Source organism: Neophocaena asiaeorientalis, unplaced genomic scaffold (genome assembly GCF_003031525.2).
Source record: "Neophocaena asiaeorientalis asiaeorientalis breed wild unplaced genomic scaffold, Neophocaena_asiaeorientalis_V1.1 scaffold218, whole genome shotgun sequence".
NCBI lineage: Eukaryota > Metazoa > Chordata > Mammalia > Artiodactyla > Phocoenidae > Neophocaena > Neophocaena asiaeorientalis.
This window is the reverse complement of record NW_020172818.1, coordinates 6168430-6189449: the sequence shown is the minus strand read 5'-3', so window position 1 is coordinate 6189449 and position 21020 is coordinate 6168430. Positions and strand designations below refer to the sequence as shown.

General features: G+C 37.7%; 1 protein-coding gene across 3 annotated transcripts in view; it reads left to right on the top strand.

Annotated features, from left to right (window-relative positions):
* C1QTNF7 (C1q and TNF related 7) overlaps positions 1–19407 on the top strand; it is a 137325-nt gene extending 117918 nt beyond the window's left edge. For 2 of the 3 annotated variants that reach the window (XM_024741867.1, XM_024741866.1), the window contains exons 2-3: positions 11523–11768; positions 17421–19407. In XM_024741867.1, the coding sequence (XP_024597635.1) occupies positions 11531–11768; positions 17421–18052 (870 nt within the window). In that variant the 5' untranslated portion in view covers positions 11523–11530 and the 3' untranslated portion in view covers positions 18053–19407. Of the gene's footprint in view, positions 1–2381; positions 2461–11522; positions 11769–17420 lie in introns of those variants that run through there. The other variant, XM_024741868.1, reaches the window with a different exon arrangement.
* The last annotated feature ends 1613 nt before the right edge of the window (positions 19408–21020 follow it).

Below are 21020 nucleotides of genomic sequence, written 5' to 3'. Positions count from 1 at the left end.
AAGAATTCTAGGGGCATTCTTGGTTCAAATGGGGTCATGTCTACTTCTATCCCAGGCAGAAAGTGAAAAACAAAAGTTTTGTCCACTAGTCTTGTTGCTTTAGCTGCCACCAAATTGCCACACTCTAATTGTGCAGAATCTAGTAGATGCTTGTCCATTTGTAGGAGATGCTCCCACTAACCCCGGTACTACCGCCTTACTAAGTTTTAATATAATGACCCTCTTAATTCTCCACTGTTCCCCAAAGGAGAGCTGTGATGACAGAATCACTGAAGACAGACGAACTTTCAGCTTCATCCATGTGCTCCACCAAAACCAGCCACCCCCAAATCCTTTAACGCTTTTGGCCCAGACTCCTAAGTACCTCCCTCTCAATTCCATTCTGGGGTCCACAGTATCCGTTCTTCACAGCAGGCTTTGGACCAAACAAACCCTGTCGTCCATGACTAATTTCTTTAAGTTTACATCATGGAAAGAAGGGGCTGGGTCCTTGGTTCCTTCCTTTCCAGAAGGCCCTGGATGCTTTAAGTAAATAGCCTCAACCCCTCTCCAGCCAAGGGTCCCTGAGAGGAAAACCTTCATCAAACCACTACCAAGTGCTTCCCTTTATGCAGAGAGTCACCTGAGTAACCTCTCTCAATATCAAGTATCCCCTTCCAGGTGACTTGTATCTCTACTTGTATGTAAGGTATAGAGTGGCTGACATTACTTTTTAAGCTCCACCTCATGAGGCACAAGATGAGAGAATATTAAGAACGGTGAGAAAACTTAGAAATAATCAAGGACAACCAATTTATTTTTTTATATCTTTATTGGAGTATAATTGCTTTACAATGTTGTGTTAGTTTCTGCTGTACAACAAAGTGAATCAACTATATGTATACATATTATCCCCATAACCTCTCCCTCTTGAGCCTCTCTCCCACCCTCCCTATCCTACCCCTCTATGTCATCACAAAGCATCGAGCTGATCTCCCTGTGCTATGCAGCAGGTTCCCACTAGCCATCCATTTTACATTCGGTAGTGTATAATTGTCAGTGCTACTCTCTCACTTTGTCCTAGCTTCCTCTTCCCTCACCCCCGTGTCCTCAAGTCTGTTCTCTACCTCTGCGTCTTTATTCCTGCCCTGCCACTAGGTTCATCAGTACTGTTTTTTTAGATTCCATATATGTGTGTTAGCATACAGTATTTGTTTTTCTCTTTCTAACTTTTTACTCTCTATGACAGACTCTAGATCCATCCACCTCTTTACAAATAACTCAATTTCATTCCTTTTTATAGCTGAGTAATATAAGGACAGCCATTTTATTTTGAGGATGAGGAAACTCTCTCTGATTAAGGTCCTACTCTACTTTAGCAAAAGCTGTGCCTCACTTCTATGCTCAAGGCATTATTTTTATGACTCTATGTTCGAACTCAGATTTTTGACAGCCAATAAATTCAGAAGACTATGTCCTCCAGATGGGAGGGTGGATAGCTAAGGCAAAATAAAGCCCACGAATGTTCTTGGTCAAATTTGTGATTCGTGCCCATTTCCCCAACTGGAAGTATTTCTTTCAATTTGCATTCTTAATAGCTTGAGAAGAATGGTGGGGAAAGCAAAATAAAAACAAAATTTTTCAGTCACTCAGTTTCCATAAACACCATCATGAATTACATACTGCTCTTGTAAGGATATACATGAAGTTCATATCAAAAGGACAAAAAGAAATTGATAGCACTGAAGATGAGTTGTCATAGGGTCTGGAGAACCATTCTGCCTTTTGAGTTGTGATCCATTCTCTATATGAACAAAGACCTATTAGTCTTCTGAAAATATCCAATCATTTATCTATTCAGAGAACAAAGAAAACAGCAGTACAGTATTCATCACCCTCTTTCATTTTGTAGCACATAGGATGAGGGACCATTTTCCTGCCGTATTTACCCAGAATAGGGACATCTTTCCTTGTTATCTCATGAGACACAATCCCACTGCCAGAATCTGAAGATTCTACATTGAAAATGCTCAAAAAGGACATAACTTTTTTCTCTAAGTTAACAACTAATTTCCAGTCAGTGAGTAATTTTTTTCCTGAAACATTCACTCAGTGGAAAACAAATGAAGAGGGGAAAAAATTAAGTAAACAAATCTGAAAACGAGGCCACAACACACAGAGATGGAGGCACCTCTACAGTTAACGGTCAAGAAAAGCAGGCACCTTCAGGTTTAACTCAAACAAAATCGAGGTTTTTAACTGGCCCTGATTGAGCCTCACCCAATGAATGACTTTCAGTGCCTCTGGCTCTTTGGGACTAATGGAGAGAATTATTTTTAGCACAACTATTTGGAAACCTCTGAGAACTTGGATCTGTTTTTCTGTCTGGTACCAAAGCAAGATTTTCTCTGCGCTCCCATGAAAGATCCTCAGTCTCTTGTGGATTTAGAATTCTGGAGCAACCCACCATCCCAGAGCAAGGTATGGTGTTTACTCTTTTTTTAGAATTTTGGCAGATGTGGCTGCAATGTCCTATTTCATTATGGTAGCTTTTGAGTTTATTAAACAGATGGCTCTGGAAGAAGAATCCATGAAACTGAAGACCTGGTTTCAAATCTCTGGTCTGACACTAGCTTTGTGACCATAAACAAGTTACCTGACTTCTCTGGACATTGGTTCCCTGTCCAACCTACCACAAAAGGGTCCTTGGGAAGATGATACAGGCTTAACGTTGCTCTGTAGATGACAAAATATTTGACAGATGTTAGAACAGATTACTGTTGTGCCATCATAGCCTTTTACATACAGCAGATGGAGCTTTATAAATTATGAACTGTTTATAAGAATAAATATTGGTGAATATTTTCCTTCATTCAACTTTTGTTGAGCCTCTACTGTAGATCAGTCTTTGTCCTAAATGTTTGTGATAGAGTTTGCATTTTGGTGGAGAAAAAGCAATAGTTAGCCATAACACAATGTGGTTGTGTGGCTATGCTGGGTGGAGTAGAGACAGGAGAAGGAAGGGACTTCATGGCCAACAGAAGAAGCTGTTCTGAGGAGGAAAACCAGGGCCCCAAAGGGAGAGCTGAAGAAGAACAAACAGAAGGCACTGGGGTGTGAGCAGCTCAGGTCTGATCCCGTCTTGCTCACAGTGCACTCCTAGTGCAGCCAGAGGAGGATAAACCCTGCTGTTGTGAAATCCCTTCCCCTGCAGGCCAAGGATATGTCTTGTTTTGGCCTCCATGGTTACCTATCCTCCTCCTAATGAATTCCAAGCAAAACACATTTTCAACTTGAATTAGTAATTGAGCCCTTTGCCATGAAGTAATGTTACAGTTTCCTTCACATGATGTCAGGGAAAACCCAAGTGTTTAGAGACAAAAGAGCTCAGTTCAAATCCTGCCTGGGCCATTTTTAGGGCTGTGTGGACTTGAACCCTCAGACTCTCCATTTTATTATTTATAAAGTGAAGATAATAGCACCAACTTCATAAAAGTGGTGTGGGGACTGAGTAAATGGTGTCTTGAAAGCACAGTAATAAGAATACTAGTAGGTTCCATACATCCCAATTAATCTATTTTTTTTTTTTTTTTTTTTTTTTTTTTTTGCGGTACGCGGGCCTCTCACTGTTGTGGCCTCTCGCATTGCGGAGCACAGGCTCCGGACGTGCAGGCTCAGCGGCCGTGGCTCATGGGCCTAGCCGCTCCGCGGCATGTGGGATCTTCCCGGACCGGGGCACGAACCCATGTCCCCTGCATCGGCAGGCGGACTCTCAACCACTGCGCCACCAGGGAAGCCCCTAATCTTTTTTTACTTAGTTTTTTTGTGGTAAAATATACACAACATAAAACTTTTTTGCGGTACGCGGGCCTCTCACTGTTGTGGCCTCTCGCATTGCGGAGCACAGGCTCCGGACGTGCAGGCTCAGCGGCCGTGGCTCATGGGCCTAGCCGCTCCGCGGCATGTGGGATCTTCCCGGACCGGGGCACGAACCCATGTCCCCTGCATCGGCAGGCGGACTCTCAACCACTGCGCCACCAGGGAAGCCCCTAATCTTTTTTTACTTAGTTTTTTTGTGGTAAAATATACACAACATAAAACTTGCCAGAGTATACAGTTCTACGGCATTAGGTACATTCACAACGCTGTACAACCATCACCACCATCCATCTCCAGAACTCTTCATCTTCCCCAACTGAAACTCTGTCTTCATTAAACACTCACTCGTCATTTCTCCCTCCCTCCAGCCCTTGGTAATCACCATTCTATTTTCTGTCTTTACAATTTTGATTATTCTAGACACATCATATAAGTAGAATCATACAATATTTGTCCTTTTGTGACTGGGTTATTTCACTTGGCATCAAAGTCTTCAAGATTCACCCATGTTGTAATATGTGTCAAAAATTTCTTCCTTTAAAAGCTGAATAATATTCCATTGTGTGTATGTGCCACATTTTGTTTAACCATTCATCTGTTGATGGACACTTGAGTTGCTTCCACCTTTTGGCTATTGTGAATAATGCTGCTGTGAATATGGGTATACAAACATGTTTGAGCCCCTGCTTTCACTTCTTTTGGGTATACCCAGAAATGGAATTACTGGATTATATGATAATTCTATATTAAATTTTTTGAGTAATCACCATACTGTTGTGTATAGCAGCTGGACAATTTTACATGTCTACCACCTACATTTTAAATTTTTTTCCAGCTTTATTGTGATATAACTAACATATAACATTGTGTAAGTTTAGGGTATATGACATGAAGATTTGGTACACATATGTATTGCAAAATGATTAACACAATAAGATTAGTTGACACATCCATCACCTCAGGTAATTATTATTTTTTGTGTGTAGTGAGAACATTTGAGATCAACTCTCTCAGCAACTTTCAAGTGTATGATACAGTATTGTTAATTATAGACACCACGTTATACATTAGATCCTCAAAACGTATTCATCTCATAGCTGGAAGGTCCTTTGTTTGTACCCTTTGGCCAACAGTTCCTTGTTTCCTCCACACTTCAGCCCCCGGTAACCACAATTCTACTTTGTTTCTGTGAGTTAAGCTTTTAAGATTTCACGTATAAGCAAGATAATTTGTCTTTCTCTGTCTGATTTATTTCACTTAGCATAATGCCTTCAAGGTTCATCCATGTTGTCACAAATGACAGAATTTCCTTCTTTTTTGTGGCTGAATAATATTCCATTGTATATTTTATACACACACACACACGCGCGCGTGCACGCGCACACACACACACACACACACATATATATCACATTTTCTTTATCCATTCATCTATTGTTGGAAATTTAGGTTTCTCCCATGTCTTGGCTATTGTGAAAAATGCTGCTATGAACATTGGGGTGCATGTACCTTTTCGAATTAGAGTTTTCATGGGAATACAGACATCTCTTCAAGGTAATGATTTTCATTTCCTTCAGATAGATACTACCCAAAAGTGATATTGCTGGATCATATGGTAGTTCTATTTTTAATTTCTTGAGGAATCTCCATATTGTTTTCCCTAGTGGCTGTACCAGTTTATATTCTCACCAACAGTGTACAGTATTCCTTTTCTCCATGTTCCCATCAACACTTGTTATCTCTGGTCTTTTTATGATGGCCATTCTAACAGGTGTGAAATGATAGCTTATTGGGGTTTTTTTCATTTTCAATTTCCTGATAATAAGTGATGTTGAGCATCTTTTCATGTACCTGCTGTCCATTCATATGTCCTCTTTGGAAAAATGTCTATTCAGATTCTTTACCCATTTTTAATTGGATTATTTGGTTTTTAGTATTGAGTTATATGAGTTCTTTATGTATTTTGGATATTAACCTCTTCTCAGATACATGAGTGGCAAATTTTATCCCCCATAGGTTGCCTATTCATTTTGTTGATCATTTTTTTTGCTGTGCAGCTTTTTAGTTTGGTGTAGTCCCACTTGTTTATTTTTGCTTTTGTTGCTTACGCTTTTGGTGTCATATTCAAAAAACTGTTGCCAAGACCAGTGTCAAGTGCTTTCTCCCTGTGTGTTCTTCCAGAGGTTTTATGATTTTAGGGCTTACATTTAAGTCCTTAACCCATTTTGAGTTATATTTTTGAGTGGTGTGAGATAGGGTTCCAATTTCTTTTTTTTTTTTTTTTTTTGCATGTGAATATCTAGTTTTTTCCAACACCATTTATTTATTGAAGAGACTATATTTTGCCTGGTGAGTATTCTTGGCTCCCTTGTCAAGTATTAGTTGACCATGTATGCATGGGCTTATTTTATTTTATAATAAAGAAAAAACAAGTTATTTACTGAAAGCTCTCAAACTGTGGGCACATTTTCTAGAAGTTGAATCTTTGCACTGATTTATTCAGTATTTCTCCAAGTATTTTCCATAGCTAGTTTAGCAAAAACTAAGGGTTTTATGACTTAAAATATTTACAAAACACTATATACTACATCCCTGCCTTACAGATTCAAAATATACATTAACATGAAGGCTTTGAAATCTATAGTACCACAAAGTATTATAATTTTTAAAATGGGTATTTAAAAAAATTAAAGATCTGTTACTTTGTAATCCTTACAGAAAAATAGGATAGAGAGTCATTTACAACTAACATCCAGGACAGATCCGTTCAAATTAACAATATTTCCAGAGCTTTGATTTTCTAACTCCAAAGGAGCACACTAGTGGAAAAAAATAATACATTTTAGCACATATTCTGCATAAATTTACATAATTCAATGTAATATTTCAAAGTATTTTGTATGAGGAGTGACTGCTAATGTGTATGTTTCTTTTTGTAGTTTTAAAAATGTTCTAAAATTAGATTATGGTGTACATTGAATTGTATACTTAAATTGGTCAGTTTTATGGTGTGTAAATTAAATCTCAAAAAGCTGTTTAAAAGTATTGTAATGTGTATAGACCCATGACTCACATAGTTCATTCCCAGTCAGAATAACCAAATTCATCACAAACGAGTGGGGCAGTGGTTGAAGGATGGATTTTTTAATACAAGGTGTTGAAAAGAAAAAGTTGGATCCCTACCTCACACATTTTAATCAGAAAGACTCCAATGGCTCAAATTTTAAAGGTGAAAAAATGAAAATAAAATTGAAAGAAAAGTGGGAGAATTCTTTTTATTATCTTGAAGTGGGGAAGACCTTCTAAACACAAGAAATTGAACCTCCAAAAGTGTCTTCAAGATAAAAAGATTTTTTAAAATACATGAATGAAGTGAAAAAACAAACTGGGAAAAGCTATTTGCTGCTCATGTCATAAACCACATGCAAAGAATATACATATAAATATCTATCGCACTATTGTTTGTAATATCACAAGAATAAAAATGTCCCAAGTATCCATCAATAAGTGACTTGTTAAATATAATAGATTCTTACGATGGATATTCCACAGCGACCAAAAAATGAATGAGGCAGCTCTATCTATATACTGATATCTCCAAGCTAAGTGGAAAAGCAAGGTGCAGGAATTTGCATACAGTATGCCTACAGGCGGAAGGACCCACAAGAAACTAGCAACAGTGATTGCCTCTAGAGAAGGAACCTACATGTCTGGGAGACTGAGAGGAAAGAGAAGAGCTTTCCTTTTCATTGCACATCTTTTTAAAATTTTATGAAGGTGCATGTTTTATCTATATAAAAATAAATATTTTAAACACTTTAGACTATACAAAGTTAAAACAACTTATACCCTTTATCTGTATTTCTCAAACAGATACTGCAAAAGGGACCCATAGACCCCAGGAATATTTCTTTAAATTCTCTCTTTCCTCTTTCTTTTGTAATATTCTCATATTCCATAATTTCTATCTAGTCTTTTTCCCACAAAAATCACACCTTCCCCACCCCCAAAATCTCCTTTGCCCTCAGCCTGAGTTTTTTGTGCTAAACACTATTCTACGTGGTTGGAGACATCAATGGCTAACACAAAGATCCCTGTCCTCATGAAGCTTATATTCTATCAGATAGAGATATTTACAAATTTAAAAGCGTAATAAAATTAAGAATAATTTAGTAAATTAGAGGATGATGAGTACAATGGAGAATAGAAAAAAATAGAACAGAAAGAGGGCACGTCATGGATAGGAGAAGGTCGTTTGCAATGTTAGATGAAGAGGTGAAGGTTGGCTTTAATGAAATGGTAGCGTTTGAACAAAGGCAGAAGCAGATGAGGGAGGGAGACATGTAGGCATCTTGGAGAAGAGAGCTCCAGACAGAGGGAAGAGACAGTGTGAAGGCCCTAAGGCAGAGCGTATCTGGCATCTTCGAGAAACATCAAGGAATCCAGTGTGACAGATGATGAGGAAGTGGGAAGAGAGTAGAAGATGAAGTCAGGGAGGTAAGAAAGGTGGGCAACCAATCAAGTAGGGCCTTGTAGACCATGTACCACGAGGCTTTTGACTTTTAAATGAAATGAAGAACCATTACAAGATAATGCCACTGTAGTTTTCCATTATAACCCACACCCCTTTGTCATCCTGATGATTTGAGTCCCAAGCCTCAACCCAAGCCACTCACCATCATGTCATCATCACAGGTCAGGTGCCACAACACCTCGTCCCTCAATTCTGATGAGGATTATTAATGGATAACCATTCTGAGTGCCTTTCAAAGTATTCTAACTAGGAATGCTTTCAGCATTTAAACTACTGTGCAGACAATATTCTAGTGCATTTGTCAAAGAATTGCAAACCATTTGTTCAATGAATATCTTTGTTTCAGTTGTTTTAATTTATTCTTTATTTGAGTACCTTTGCCTGGCTCTTGGAAATATTAACATCCTTCTCCCAAGCACATCTTTAAAATTTTTGCATCCGCTATCCATCATAACCTCAACTCTGACCACACGCTCCTTCATAGACTGATCCCCAACTATTGTCATGTGTGTTCTCAGCAACTCCGCCAGTGTCTGAGATGCCACTGCCTGAAGCACCTTCTCACCAGATCGTTTCAAGTCCCTCTTAGGACCAGCTCCTGGCTTCAGCTACAGCATCGCATTCCATGTCTGGTTAAAAGCCTCCTTATAAGTATCTGTTCTCCTCTTTTAAATCCCTTCTCAAAGCTTCCTCTAATCAGTTTTTTGCAAGGTGGAAGATCTAGCAATTTAATCATTCTGTCTTGTTTTAACTGACAAGGGTTTGAATAAAAGATTCTTTCCATTTTCTTTCATCTGAGGCACCTTTGGAAGGGCTGGAATGTTTATCAGATCTGCTGGGCTTTTCAGAACGTGCCTTAATCCCAGATGAGTAATAAGATAAATAATTTTGAGTTTGTGTTCTATAAGCAGACAGGGCATAGAAAAATGTTCTCTTTGATTTTTTTTGGTGGGGGGGTAAGGGCACTGGTAACATGGAGGTGTGGTCAAGGATACAGAGCCTATATTTGGATAAGTTGCTTCAGTTTTTCACTAATTAGATTTCTAGGAATCAGACTTATTTTGAACTACATGTGCACACTATGTTTTTCTCAGTTTGTCATTCCTATGCTCTGGCAAATTTCTGGATCTAATTCCAAGATGTTACAATTTCCTCATGGGTGCTATAAAAGTGGTACAGTGTGCTGGTTAATTTTCTGATGTGGCTGTCAAAAAAAAAAGAAACTCTATCCAATTGCTTTTCCCACATGTTATGATTATCTCCTTTTGGCAAGTGTACACAAGGCATATACATTAAGCATTGTACAGATTTCTTTTTTTTATTTTATTGATGTATAGTTGATTTACAATGTTGTGTTAATGTCTTCTATACAACAAAGTGACATATATATACATTCTTCTTCACATTCTTTTCCATAATGGTTTGTCAAAGGATATTAAGTATAGTTCCCTGTGCTATACAGTAGGACCTTGTTATTTATCCATCCTATATATAATAGTTTGCCTCTGTTAATCCCAAACTCCCAACCCTTCCCTCCCCTACACCCTCTCCCTTGGCAGTCACAAGTCTGTCCTCTATGTCTGTGAGTCTGTTTTCGTTCTGTAGATATGTTGATTTGTAAAATATTTTAGATTCCACATATAAGTGATATCATATGGTATTTGATATGGTATCATATCTTTCTCTTTCTGACTTACTTTGCATAGTATGATAATCTCTAGGTCCATCCATGTTGCTGCAAATGGCATTATTTCATTCTTTTTTATGGCTAATATTTCACTGTGTATGTGTGTGTGTGTATGCATATATATATATAGATATAGATATAGATATAGATATAGATATATAACACATATTCTTTATCCATTCATCTGTCGATAGACTTTTAGGTTGTTTCCACAGATTTCTTATTAAAGCATAGGTCCAACCATGCAATAACTGCTCATTTATACCACCCCAGAATCACATGTATACTCCCACCCAAGATGCTGATAGCTCTAAGACATTAGCCTAGAAAATCAAGTGTCCCAAGCCTACACTACACACCTCTCAGCCTATATGCCAAATGTGATGCTAATAAATGATCCATCATCCTCAGTGGCCAGGCTTTGTGGAGGGAAAAACCAAATCCCATTAGATCAGAGCTGAAGAGATCTGTTGCCTGCTTCACTCAGACCACGTGGCAACATGTGTGATTTAATTTCACTCAGCTCTTTAATTGAGCCCCAGTGCTAACAGCTTAATGGGACAGTAGGGCATTATATCCTGCAGATTTTAAATTAAAGTTTGAGACAACTCCACTCAGGACATGCACAGTACTCCAATTAACACTAATTGGCATTACACATGATTTTCAAATGAAAAACATGATTTTCCTGAAAATGTCACTTCCTTTCTCTTGCTTTAAAAAGCCTATAAATTCTAAGAAAATGACTGTGGAAGCATGCAAAGATTAGATATAAAGATGTCTATCTATCATGGTGTTTATGCTAGCAGAAAACTGGAAGCAAATGTCTATAATGGGGAATGTTGTACATAAAGGATAGTAGAGGCAAATGCAACAATTTTTTAATGTTATGAATAATTTTTGACATGGAAAGATGCTCACGATATATTGTTAAGTGAAAAAAAGTTAAAGACTTGCAGGAATGTCATAACATCACTTTTCTTCGTAGCATAGGAAGAAAACACCAGAAGGATGTATACGTCAAAATGTAAAGAGTAATTATCTGTGAGTGGTGAGAATAACTTTAATGTTTATCTTATTCATTTGCATCTCTAATTTTCCTTTTAAAAATGTGTACTTTTGCAAAAGCAAAACATTGTTTTTCAAAGTCCACCATTGATTCCTGCAGAAAAGAAAATGCAAATGCAACAAAGTGATTTATTCTGGATTTTTTAAAATCTTCACTGACTTCATCTCCACCAACCCTTGTGTGGGGCACTGAGAACTCTCTATCAATAAAGTGCTAATAATTTTCAATGGAATTATTAGGGCAAACAGGGTATTTAGACACACATGGAGAGGTGAGCCCTGGGGTGAATTTTTGCAAATGTCCATTCTCATGTTCAGTTATGCCAAAAACCCCACCTAAGAGGGTGCATTTATGTCCGTGTGTTTCTCTTCCAGAGCCAAAGATGTTTGTCTTGCTCTATGTTACAAGTTTTGCCATTTGTGCGAGTGGACAACCTCGGGGTAATCAGTTCAAAGGAGACAGCTACTCCCCAAGATATATCTGTAGCATTCCTGGCTTACCTGGACCTCCAGGCCCCCCTGGAGCAAATGGTTCCCCTGGGCCCCATGGTCGGATCGGCCTTCCAGGACGAGATGGTAGAGACGGCAGGAAAGGAGAGAAAGGTGAAAAGGGGGCTGCAGGTAATGAATGAAGTTCCATAAAAAAAACCCTCTGTCACCCCCACCTGAAAATCACTCCCTTGTTTTGTTGCTTTTTCTAATGAGAATTGCCCTTTAAATCCCTTCTCAACTTCACCTTCATTAATCGTAACAATTTACTGAGTCCTCACTATGCTTCAGATACTGCTCTAAACCCTCTACCTGCATTCTCATTGCATCGTAGTGACAACTCTTTCAAGGGGACGTGATCACGTTTTATACATGAGAACACAGAGCGGTAGCATGATTAAATGAATTACTGAAGATGGAAGTGCATGTCTAGTGACCGGCAGAGCTGGAGTCATCTAGAACATCTGATGTCCGTGACCTCTGGGCTGGTACAGCCAGCGGGCAATGGCTGCATGTGAGACAGCATAGATGGATAGACAGACAGATGGATGGGGAGGAGACAGAGAGATGAAGGAGAGGCAGGAACTAGGAGCCAAAAGCACAGGGGCCATCCTGCTCTGCACTCATATCCTTAACAAAGACACAAAAGGCTTACTTGTCACAAAGGAAATGACAATAATACTGTATAGCCTACCTTTCCTAGTTCAACACTCTCCCACCTGTCCTGTAGCAGCTGAAATATAGATGTCATATTGCTCTTTACAGCAACACAATTGTGTCCTACTCTTTCAGTAATTTTCACTTTTTTCCCACAAATAAATTGGCCCATGAAGCTTGCCAGATTCTGCAATCCTTCAAAGTAAACTGAATTGAAACTCTAGTAAGGCTGTGTTAACCCTAAAAGAGGAAAATTTGGGTGGAATCGATCTTTGAAAACAAGTTTCTGAGTGTAAAATGTGGAACAAAAGACAGGAAGAAAAAGTCAGTAGATCTAAGAAATACATCTCTAGTCATTGCACGTGATTTACTGGTATTATATGAAACAATATCAATATATATTCAGAAGATTAGATACCAATTCATTGCTGAATTTATCATGCAGAAAATATTTGGCAAATAAGAAGCTACTGAATCTATGACCCTTAATCAACACTAGATAAAGTATCTTTAGGTAAATTTTCAACATCAGATAAGGAACTTTTCATTTGGAGTTTACATTTCATCTTTCAAAGGCTCTATTTGGTAGCACATATGAACACTCTTACTGCTGTATCATGATCATGAATACGTTTGAAATCCTATAATAATAACACCAGGATCATAGTTAGATATTACTGGCCCTTTCAGTTTATTGTGTCTAGAAGCAATAATGTAGGAGTCACAGAAACATTCACTGGAGTCAGAAAGACATGACATCTTCAATTACTAACAGCATCCTTGAGAAGAAAACCTCTTTGAGCCTCGGTTTCCTTATTTGTAAGTTGGGGGTAGTAAGTGTCATTGTGAAATTAAGGAAGATAATACATGCAAAGTACTCAATAGAATAAGTGCCATGTAGTAAGCATTCCATAAATGTTTGCTGTTATTATTTATTACACTGTGATCTGCAAATATTAGTCTCAGCTAGGTTTGTGAATATCCAAAGCCATATAATAAACTAGAAATGAGCTATCCATTTCATGAGGTAGTTCTAGTGTTATTTAAAGATATGTATATGGATATGTATTCAGAGCAAATTGAATGTTTGTAACTGCTACAATTTTAACCATATATGAGATCAGCTATCCCCCATATTCATCAATCCATTCATTCATCCATCCATTCATGCATTTTTCATTCAACAAATATTTTTGTGCACCTCTTGCTCTCCAGTATTGTTCTAAACCAGTGTTTCTCAACCTCCACACTGATAATATTTGGGTCCAAATAATTATTAACTGTGGGATGGCTATCTGGTGCATTGAATGACATTTAGCAGCATCCCATTTGATGTCAGTGACATCCCCCACCAATTGTGACAACCAAAATGTCTTATGGCATTGCCAACTTTCCCTTGGTGGGCAGTGTTTAATTGCCCCCAGTTGAGAACACTGTTCTAGGGAATGCAAACATGAACAAAACATTGTCCCTGACTTGATAAGCAAACATTTGGGTGGGGGAGGCCAATATGGAAACACATGATTACAATATGTCACTATCAACATCATCACCATCATCACCATTAAGAACTTACTGTGTGTCAGCAATTTTACATTTAGTACTTAATTTCAGCCATAACCTTATTAGCTAAAATTATAATCAATAATAATAATAATGTTACAAATGACAAAATTGAGATTCAAAAGTAAAAAAGACTTTCCCAACCTTAGTTATTTAAATCCAATAAATATTGATACATATACACAAGTAAGGATATACGACAGCTAAGAAAGGTAAGAATGCCTTTGTGGTCAATGAAGAGAAGCACACCTCATTTACAAACAATAACAGAGTCCTGTGGCTTTGAGAATTAGCTTTTAATGTGGCTGGAACTGGACACAACTTGGTTGGAAGCTTCTGCTTCCTGTTCCCCTTTAATACCATATATGTCTTCTCATTCATCCCTACCACATCCACCTCAACCCCCTGGCAAGGTCAAGTATATGTCTTCTCCAACTTCCCTCCTCTAAATTACAAATACAGAGTTTATTATACTGAATTATCAATTTTCTGTAAAAATATCTGTCTCCCTCACGGGTCTATAGCAATTATTGTGGTAGCATATTTTTAAAATTTAATGCGAATGCACATCCATATAAATATCTTCAAATAACACTAGAACCACCTCATGAACAGATTATTCTACTTCATTATATGGCTTTGGATATTCATGAACTTAGCTATGGCCCATATTTGCAGATCACAACATAATATGTCATCACAGCTAACTTGAGGGTAGGACAGGTGTCATTCATGTCAATGGCATTCAGCCCTTGGAACAGTGCCTGGCATGTAGTGGATGACCAATCAGTATTAGATGGTTTAGATAAATGTATGCATGCACACATACATATATGATGGATGGATGGATGGATGGAGAAAAGAAATGGCACTGAAGAAAAAAATCCTTGTAAGCTTGTTTTGTGGAGAACTAAGAAGAAATTCTTTCTCTCTAAGCTTCAGTATCTAAGCATAGACTAACACTCCATAATTCTCCTCTCTACCCAGCATATGTCTGACTGAATAGGGAGGGGGAATGATTTATCCCTTCATTCCATTCTTCATTAATTGGCTTTTATCACAAGGGTAAATCCTTCATGCAAACAGAAAGAATTACTGTAAATTATTACCACTAGTCCCTGATTATCTAACTCTCAGCAGTTCAAAATATTAAATAGCTATAGAGATCCAAGTGTTGAGATTATAAAGATCTTTTCATGGCTAGCATTGTAAAATTGCATCTTAGTATTTACGGTTTGGTCTCAAAGAATTTTCAAGAGGATGAAACCTCAAGCAATCTAGTCCAACACCTTCATTTCAAGAACTGGGAAACTAAAGTCAGAGAGGTAAAGCCCCTTCTTCACAGTCACCTAACTAATCCATGGCTGAATTAGGGCTTGTCAAGTCTACTGAGTCACTGTTTACTACTTTCCCAATGGCTTTAGAGTGAACTTAGATCCAATTTCTTCATAGTACAAACGGGGCATTTGAAACTAAGACAATAAGTGACTTGCCCAAAGTTATAGAGGCAAAGAAATTTCAGTGCATAATGAAATTTAATGGCAGAAATTGTTACTGATGCCAAAATGTTTTTTTATTGATACATCAGTCACTGGTGAAGACAGCAAAAGTTAGCTCCTATTGAAAATAAAATAACAATGTATAAGTTGTAGTCCTTGATTCAAAAGTTAATTTAATAGTAAAATAGTATTCATATTTCATTTCTACCAAAAAGAAACAAACACTGAAAGATTAGACTATTATGTCCTTATTTCCAGAAATAAATACCAGTTTGTTTTGGCTGGGGCTAGTGGAATTTCGACTTAATAACAAAAGTCATCTAGAGCTGGAGGATGGTCCTGTGACCAGTAACAATGCTGATCCTAGTCACCAAAAACGGGTTACATTTATTATTAGCATTTTCTATGCATCATAAATTATTACACAACCTCTTTCTAAAATTACTGAAACAAAATACTTGATGTTTTAAGGGTAAAGCTTTAATTCTCCTGAAACTTGTATTATCCAGAACACTTCATTGCTAAATTTGCCAAATAACTGAAAAATGATCAAATTCATATATTGATGTATGTGTAATATTCAAATAAATGATATCAAAGCACTATCAAGATAAAAGGTTTAGCTTAATAAAAGTTCCTGAGAACAAATACATAGTTAAGAGTAAAAGTACACAATATAACAACAATATGCTTTCCCTGACTACAAAAGGGCATTACAAATTACCAATCATTTGGATACTTTTCAAGAAAATATTTATGGAATGGATTTGGCCATAAAATTGAATGACATTTTTTATGCTTTTAAGTCACTGTTATTACATATAAGGTTTAAAAATTAAATAGATTTTGCTTATCACTTTCAACCCATGGTCACAATTTCTCTACATTTAGCTTATGGTTGACCTGTAGATATAAATATCTGAACAAACAGAAAATATTCCAGTATGATGATTTTGAATTTGTTGAAATCCTTTCACAGCCCTTATGTATTTTCTACAAATATGGAGACCCAGAGAAAGTAAAGGACTTGCCTAAAATAATACAACCATTTAGCTGCAGAGCCAAAAAGAATGAAAGGTTTTTTATTTCAGCCCCAAAAGTAAGAGGCATTTTGATGAAGGAAAAACATCATTAGGCTAAGACTTGGATTCCAGTCCTAGTCTTGCTACTGAAGCAAGTTTCTTCACCCTTCTGGGATTCAGTTTTCTCCTTCAAAAATGAACTCCTGCACAGTGGTGGCAGTCACTGTTGTTTGGTTATCATGACATATTGAAGAGCCCTTACTGTGGTGCACTTTACAAATGACACTCTGGCTACTGCCCCAGATGTTCAGATGCCAGAGTCAGGCAGGCATGAGTTCAGATCACAGCTCCATCACTCCCTAGCTCTGTTTCCTTGAGCAAACTAATTTCTCCATGGCTCAGTTTTCTCATCTACAGCGGAAGTAATAATAATTCTTAGTTCATAAAGTTGTGCAGGGCTTAAAGAAGATAATGCATGCACCTAAAGCATTGACCCTGATACATTGTAAATGTTCAATAAATATGAGCTAATCTCACTTTAACTTTTTATTGGGTTGGCCAAAAAGTTCGTTCGGGTTTTTCCAAACCCAAACAAAACTTTCTGGCCAACCCAATATTAATAATCCTGATAGAAGTAGAATGGTACATAAGACTAAGTAGCCTCTAAGGATTCATCTTGTTCTGTCTTCCCCCATGACCTCACTCTGGGGAATAATATCATGCTCCTTGAATTCCTCCTATAGAGATAACTATCTATATGTGTCTAATTTAGCAGCAGGTAATCTGTCATCAAAATGACGGTTACTTATTTTAAATTAATCAGGTTTTAAATGATTTCTTACATATTCAGGAAAATTTTCTTGACATTTTGATGAAATTTTTCTATTCCCATTTTAGTGCATCAGTGATTTATTTAAATATTAATTATGTAGTAGTATACTGTTGAAAGTTGACTGAGAAAAACAATTTAGGGTATGTGGGCATGTTGTTTGTGACTCTATATTTACAGAAACTGTTAATTAAACTATAAACTCTTTTTGAAGGTTTGAGAGGTAAGACTGGACCACTGGGCCTTGCTGGAGAGAAAGGGGACCAAGGAGAGACTGGGAAGAAAGGACCCATGGGACCTGAGGGAGAAAAAGGAGAAGTAGGTCCTGTTGGGCCTCCTGGACCAAAGGGAGACAGAGGAGAGCAAGGGGACCCAGGGCTGCCTGGTGTTTGTAGATGTGGAAGCATCGTGCTCAAATCTGCCTTTTCTGTTGGCATCACAACCAGCTACCCAGAAGAAAGATTACCAATTATATTTAACAAGGTCCTCTTCAATGAAGGAGAGCACTACAACCCTGCAACAGGGAAGTTCATCTGTGCTTTCCCAGGAATCTATTACTTTTCTTATGATATCACATTGGCAAATAAGCATCTGGCAATTGGGCTAGTACACAATGGGCAGTACCGGATAAAGACCTTTGATGCCAACACAGGAAACCATGACGTGGCTTCGGGGTCCACAGTCATCTATCTGCAGCCAGAAGATGAAGTCTGGCTGGAGATCTTCTTCGCTGACCAGAATGGCCTCTTCTCGGATCCAGGTTGGGCAGACAGTTTGTTCTCTGGATTTCTCCTATATGTTGACACAGATTATCTAGACTCCATATCAGAAGATGATGAGCTCTGATGAGGACTGCTGGTCTGAATGTCCCAAGATCCTTGTGGCAGACACACTGATTTAATCTGGGGCCGTGGAAGGTGGGACAAGCAGAAATGAGATCCAAAAAGACACCCACTCAGATTCCAGAGAATTTACAGATAGTTCTAGCAGAATTTATTAAAACACGTTGAACTACCAAACCATTGAAACCACACCAAAATGAATTCTATAAAACAATAACCCCAGATATGTTTTCTCAAAAGTGATGTTCATAAATATTTAAACAAATTAAAGACAATGTTACAAATTTTCTATTAAATTCCCTGAGTGCTAAAACCAGCTGGAAATGATATTATATCATTAAATCTTCATACAATTACATTTTTGCCTGTTACTTAAGAGAGTCATAACATCCCAAAGTCCTTGACAATTCTCAAAAAGTAAAAACCCAAAGGTAAGAGAAGCCAAGTAATTTCAAGCAAGCTAAAGAGAAGTGATTATTTTACTATATTATTCATTCCTTCATGCTTGTATATATTCACTCAACAACTCTTTAATGAGCCCATATGAGCCAGACACTCTGATGCTGGGTCAGATTTAATGATTTAAAACAATATCTGTACCTTCATACAGGCTAATGTGTGATGAGCACACTCTCACAGTTCAATGTGATGAGCACCATGGCAAATAAAGTGACTAGATGCTGGAGGCATCTGTTCCTGGGGGTGGGAGGCAGAGAAGATTTTACACATGGAAGGACATTATGTGTGCTAAGTGTATATTATTAAGTAGGTGGGAGGTATGCAAATAAAACAAGGAATTCAGAAGCTGCATTCTCCCCATCTCATCCTCAAACACCATCAGGAATGGGTGAAAAATCTAGAGATACCCTGGGAGGGGTAATGGAAATGAAGAGAAACAAGTTACAGAGACCAGTCAGTAGATCATTCTCCTAAATTCTTTATTGTGATGGTTACCCAGGACATATATTTGTCCTCTTAGCTTTCTCACAGATAAGAGCACTACTTTACATTATAGTAAGACATTATTTCTCATGGATTTCCCAAGTATTAAATTCAAATAAAGCAAATCATATGACCATTGATTTATGAATAAGTTGATGGGAGGAGTGAACAGGAGGAGAAGAGGGTGTGACCAAATATCTAAGCAAATAGCTGTCTCTTCAAAGTTTCACACATACCTTAGTTCCACTTTCTCTTAGTGTCAACATCTTGTTCGCGACTGAACTGCAATCCCTCAGTTAATCTCACCCATAATACTCTCACCCACACTCCCTTGGCTGATAGTAATGGTGTTCTCTTGCTCCTCCTTTTTGGCGTCATCTGACTCTCCTTCCATGTATTCCTCTCTTTACTCTCTCATTTAATAAATATCATTTAATGCCTCCTATGTGTGAATCATCACATTGGGTTCTGTGAAGGCAGAGCAACACCAAGATGAATATAGAGCAGCCCCTGCCATCAACTTTCTAAGGACATAAGAAAGGAAATGACACGCACACAAACACAAATACCTAGAATTCTGGAAATAAACATGCTGAAATATGCTAAGTGCTAAACTGGAGATAAAGACAAAATATTTTAGAAGGAATGCTGAGGGGAACATGTTAACTCCAAAACTGGGATGTAAGAGAAAACAACTAGGGAAATTTCTGCCCCCTTGGCCTGAAGTGACAGATAAGAAGTGGAGTGGCCAAAATGGAGAAAGGGCACGTCCAACAGAGGGAACAATGGGGACAACGCATGAAAGTGAGAGCAGAGACCAAAAAGAAGAATCCATAGGCCATATTTCAAAAGTCTCAATTGTCTACCTGAGGATTGGGGAGTTTATTCATAAGAAAGTGTGAAACCCCTGTGTGTTCCAGAGCTGGGTGCTACTATTATCAAGGGTGAAATTTACAATGATCAAGCAGCTGTACATAAGGGCAATACTTCCTTCTCCCATCTTGCAGATCTATCTTGCTTTCTTCATCTTCCTCTGCCTACCATGCATTAACCACTTGTTTCTCTCTCCTTCTGAGTCAGGACATGTATCTGGGAGACCAAGGTCAATAAAGATTAGACAAAGAAGAGAGAGAAGAGGTGTTTGAGATAGTCACCTACCTCTAAATAGCGTCTGAAACTGGAATTCCAAACTATAAACCATTTTGAAAAACAGCCAACGGAAGAAGCTAATGTGGGGAACAACAAAATATGGGCCCTTTGAAAACTATGGGATTTGCTGGAGAAACTGAAAATGGAGAATTCATTGCAGACAGTCAAAACCCATAAGAACATTATGTAATTTAAATTTTCTTATGATTATGAACCGTTAATGCATTCATTTTTGGATGTTGTTTACTTACTTATCTCTTAAAAGTTTTTCATTACAAAACCTACTTTCAGATCCAAAGGATTTAAAGCCACTTACAAAGATTGATAAAATACAGAAAGAACACATTAGTCAAAAGCACATGAGAACAAAAAAAAAAAACAGTTAGCAGAAGGAAAGAAATCATAAAGATCAGACCAGAAATAAATGAAAACGAAATGAAGGAAACGATAGCAAAGATCAATAAAACTAAAAGCTGGTTCTTTGAGGAGAAAAACAAAACTGATAAACCATTAGCCAGACTCATGAAGAAAAAAAGGGAGAAGACTCAAATCAACAGAATTAGAAATGAAAAAGGAAAAGTAACAACTGAAACTTTAGAAATAAAAAGGATCATGAGAGATTACTACAAGCAACTCTATGCCAATAAAATGGACAACCTGGAAGAAATGGACAAATTCTTAAAAAAGCAAAACCTTCCAAGACTGAACCAGGAAGAAATAGAAAATATAAACAGACCAATCACAAGCACTGAAATTGAAACTGTGTTTAAAAATCTTCCAACAAACAGAAGTCCAGGACGAGATAGCTTCACAGGCGAATTCTATCAAACATTTAGAGAACCTGTTCTTCTCAAACTCTTCCAAAATATAGCAGAGGGAGG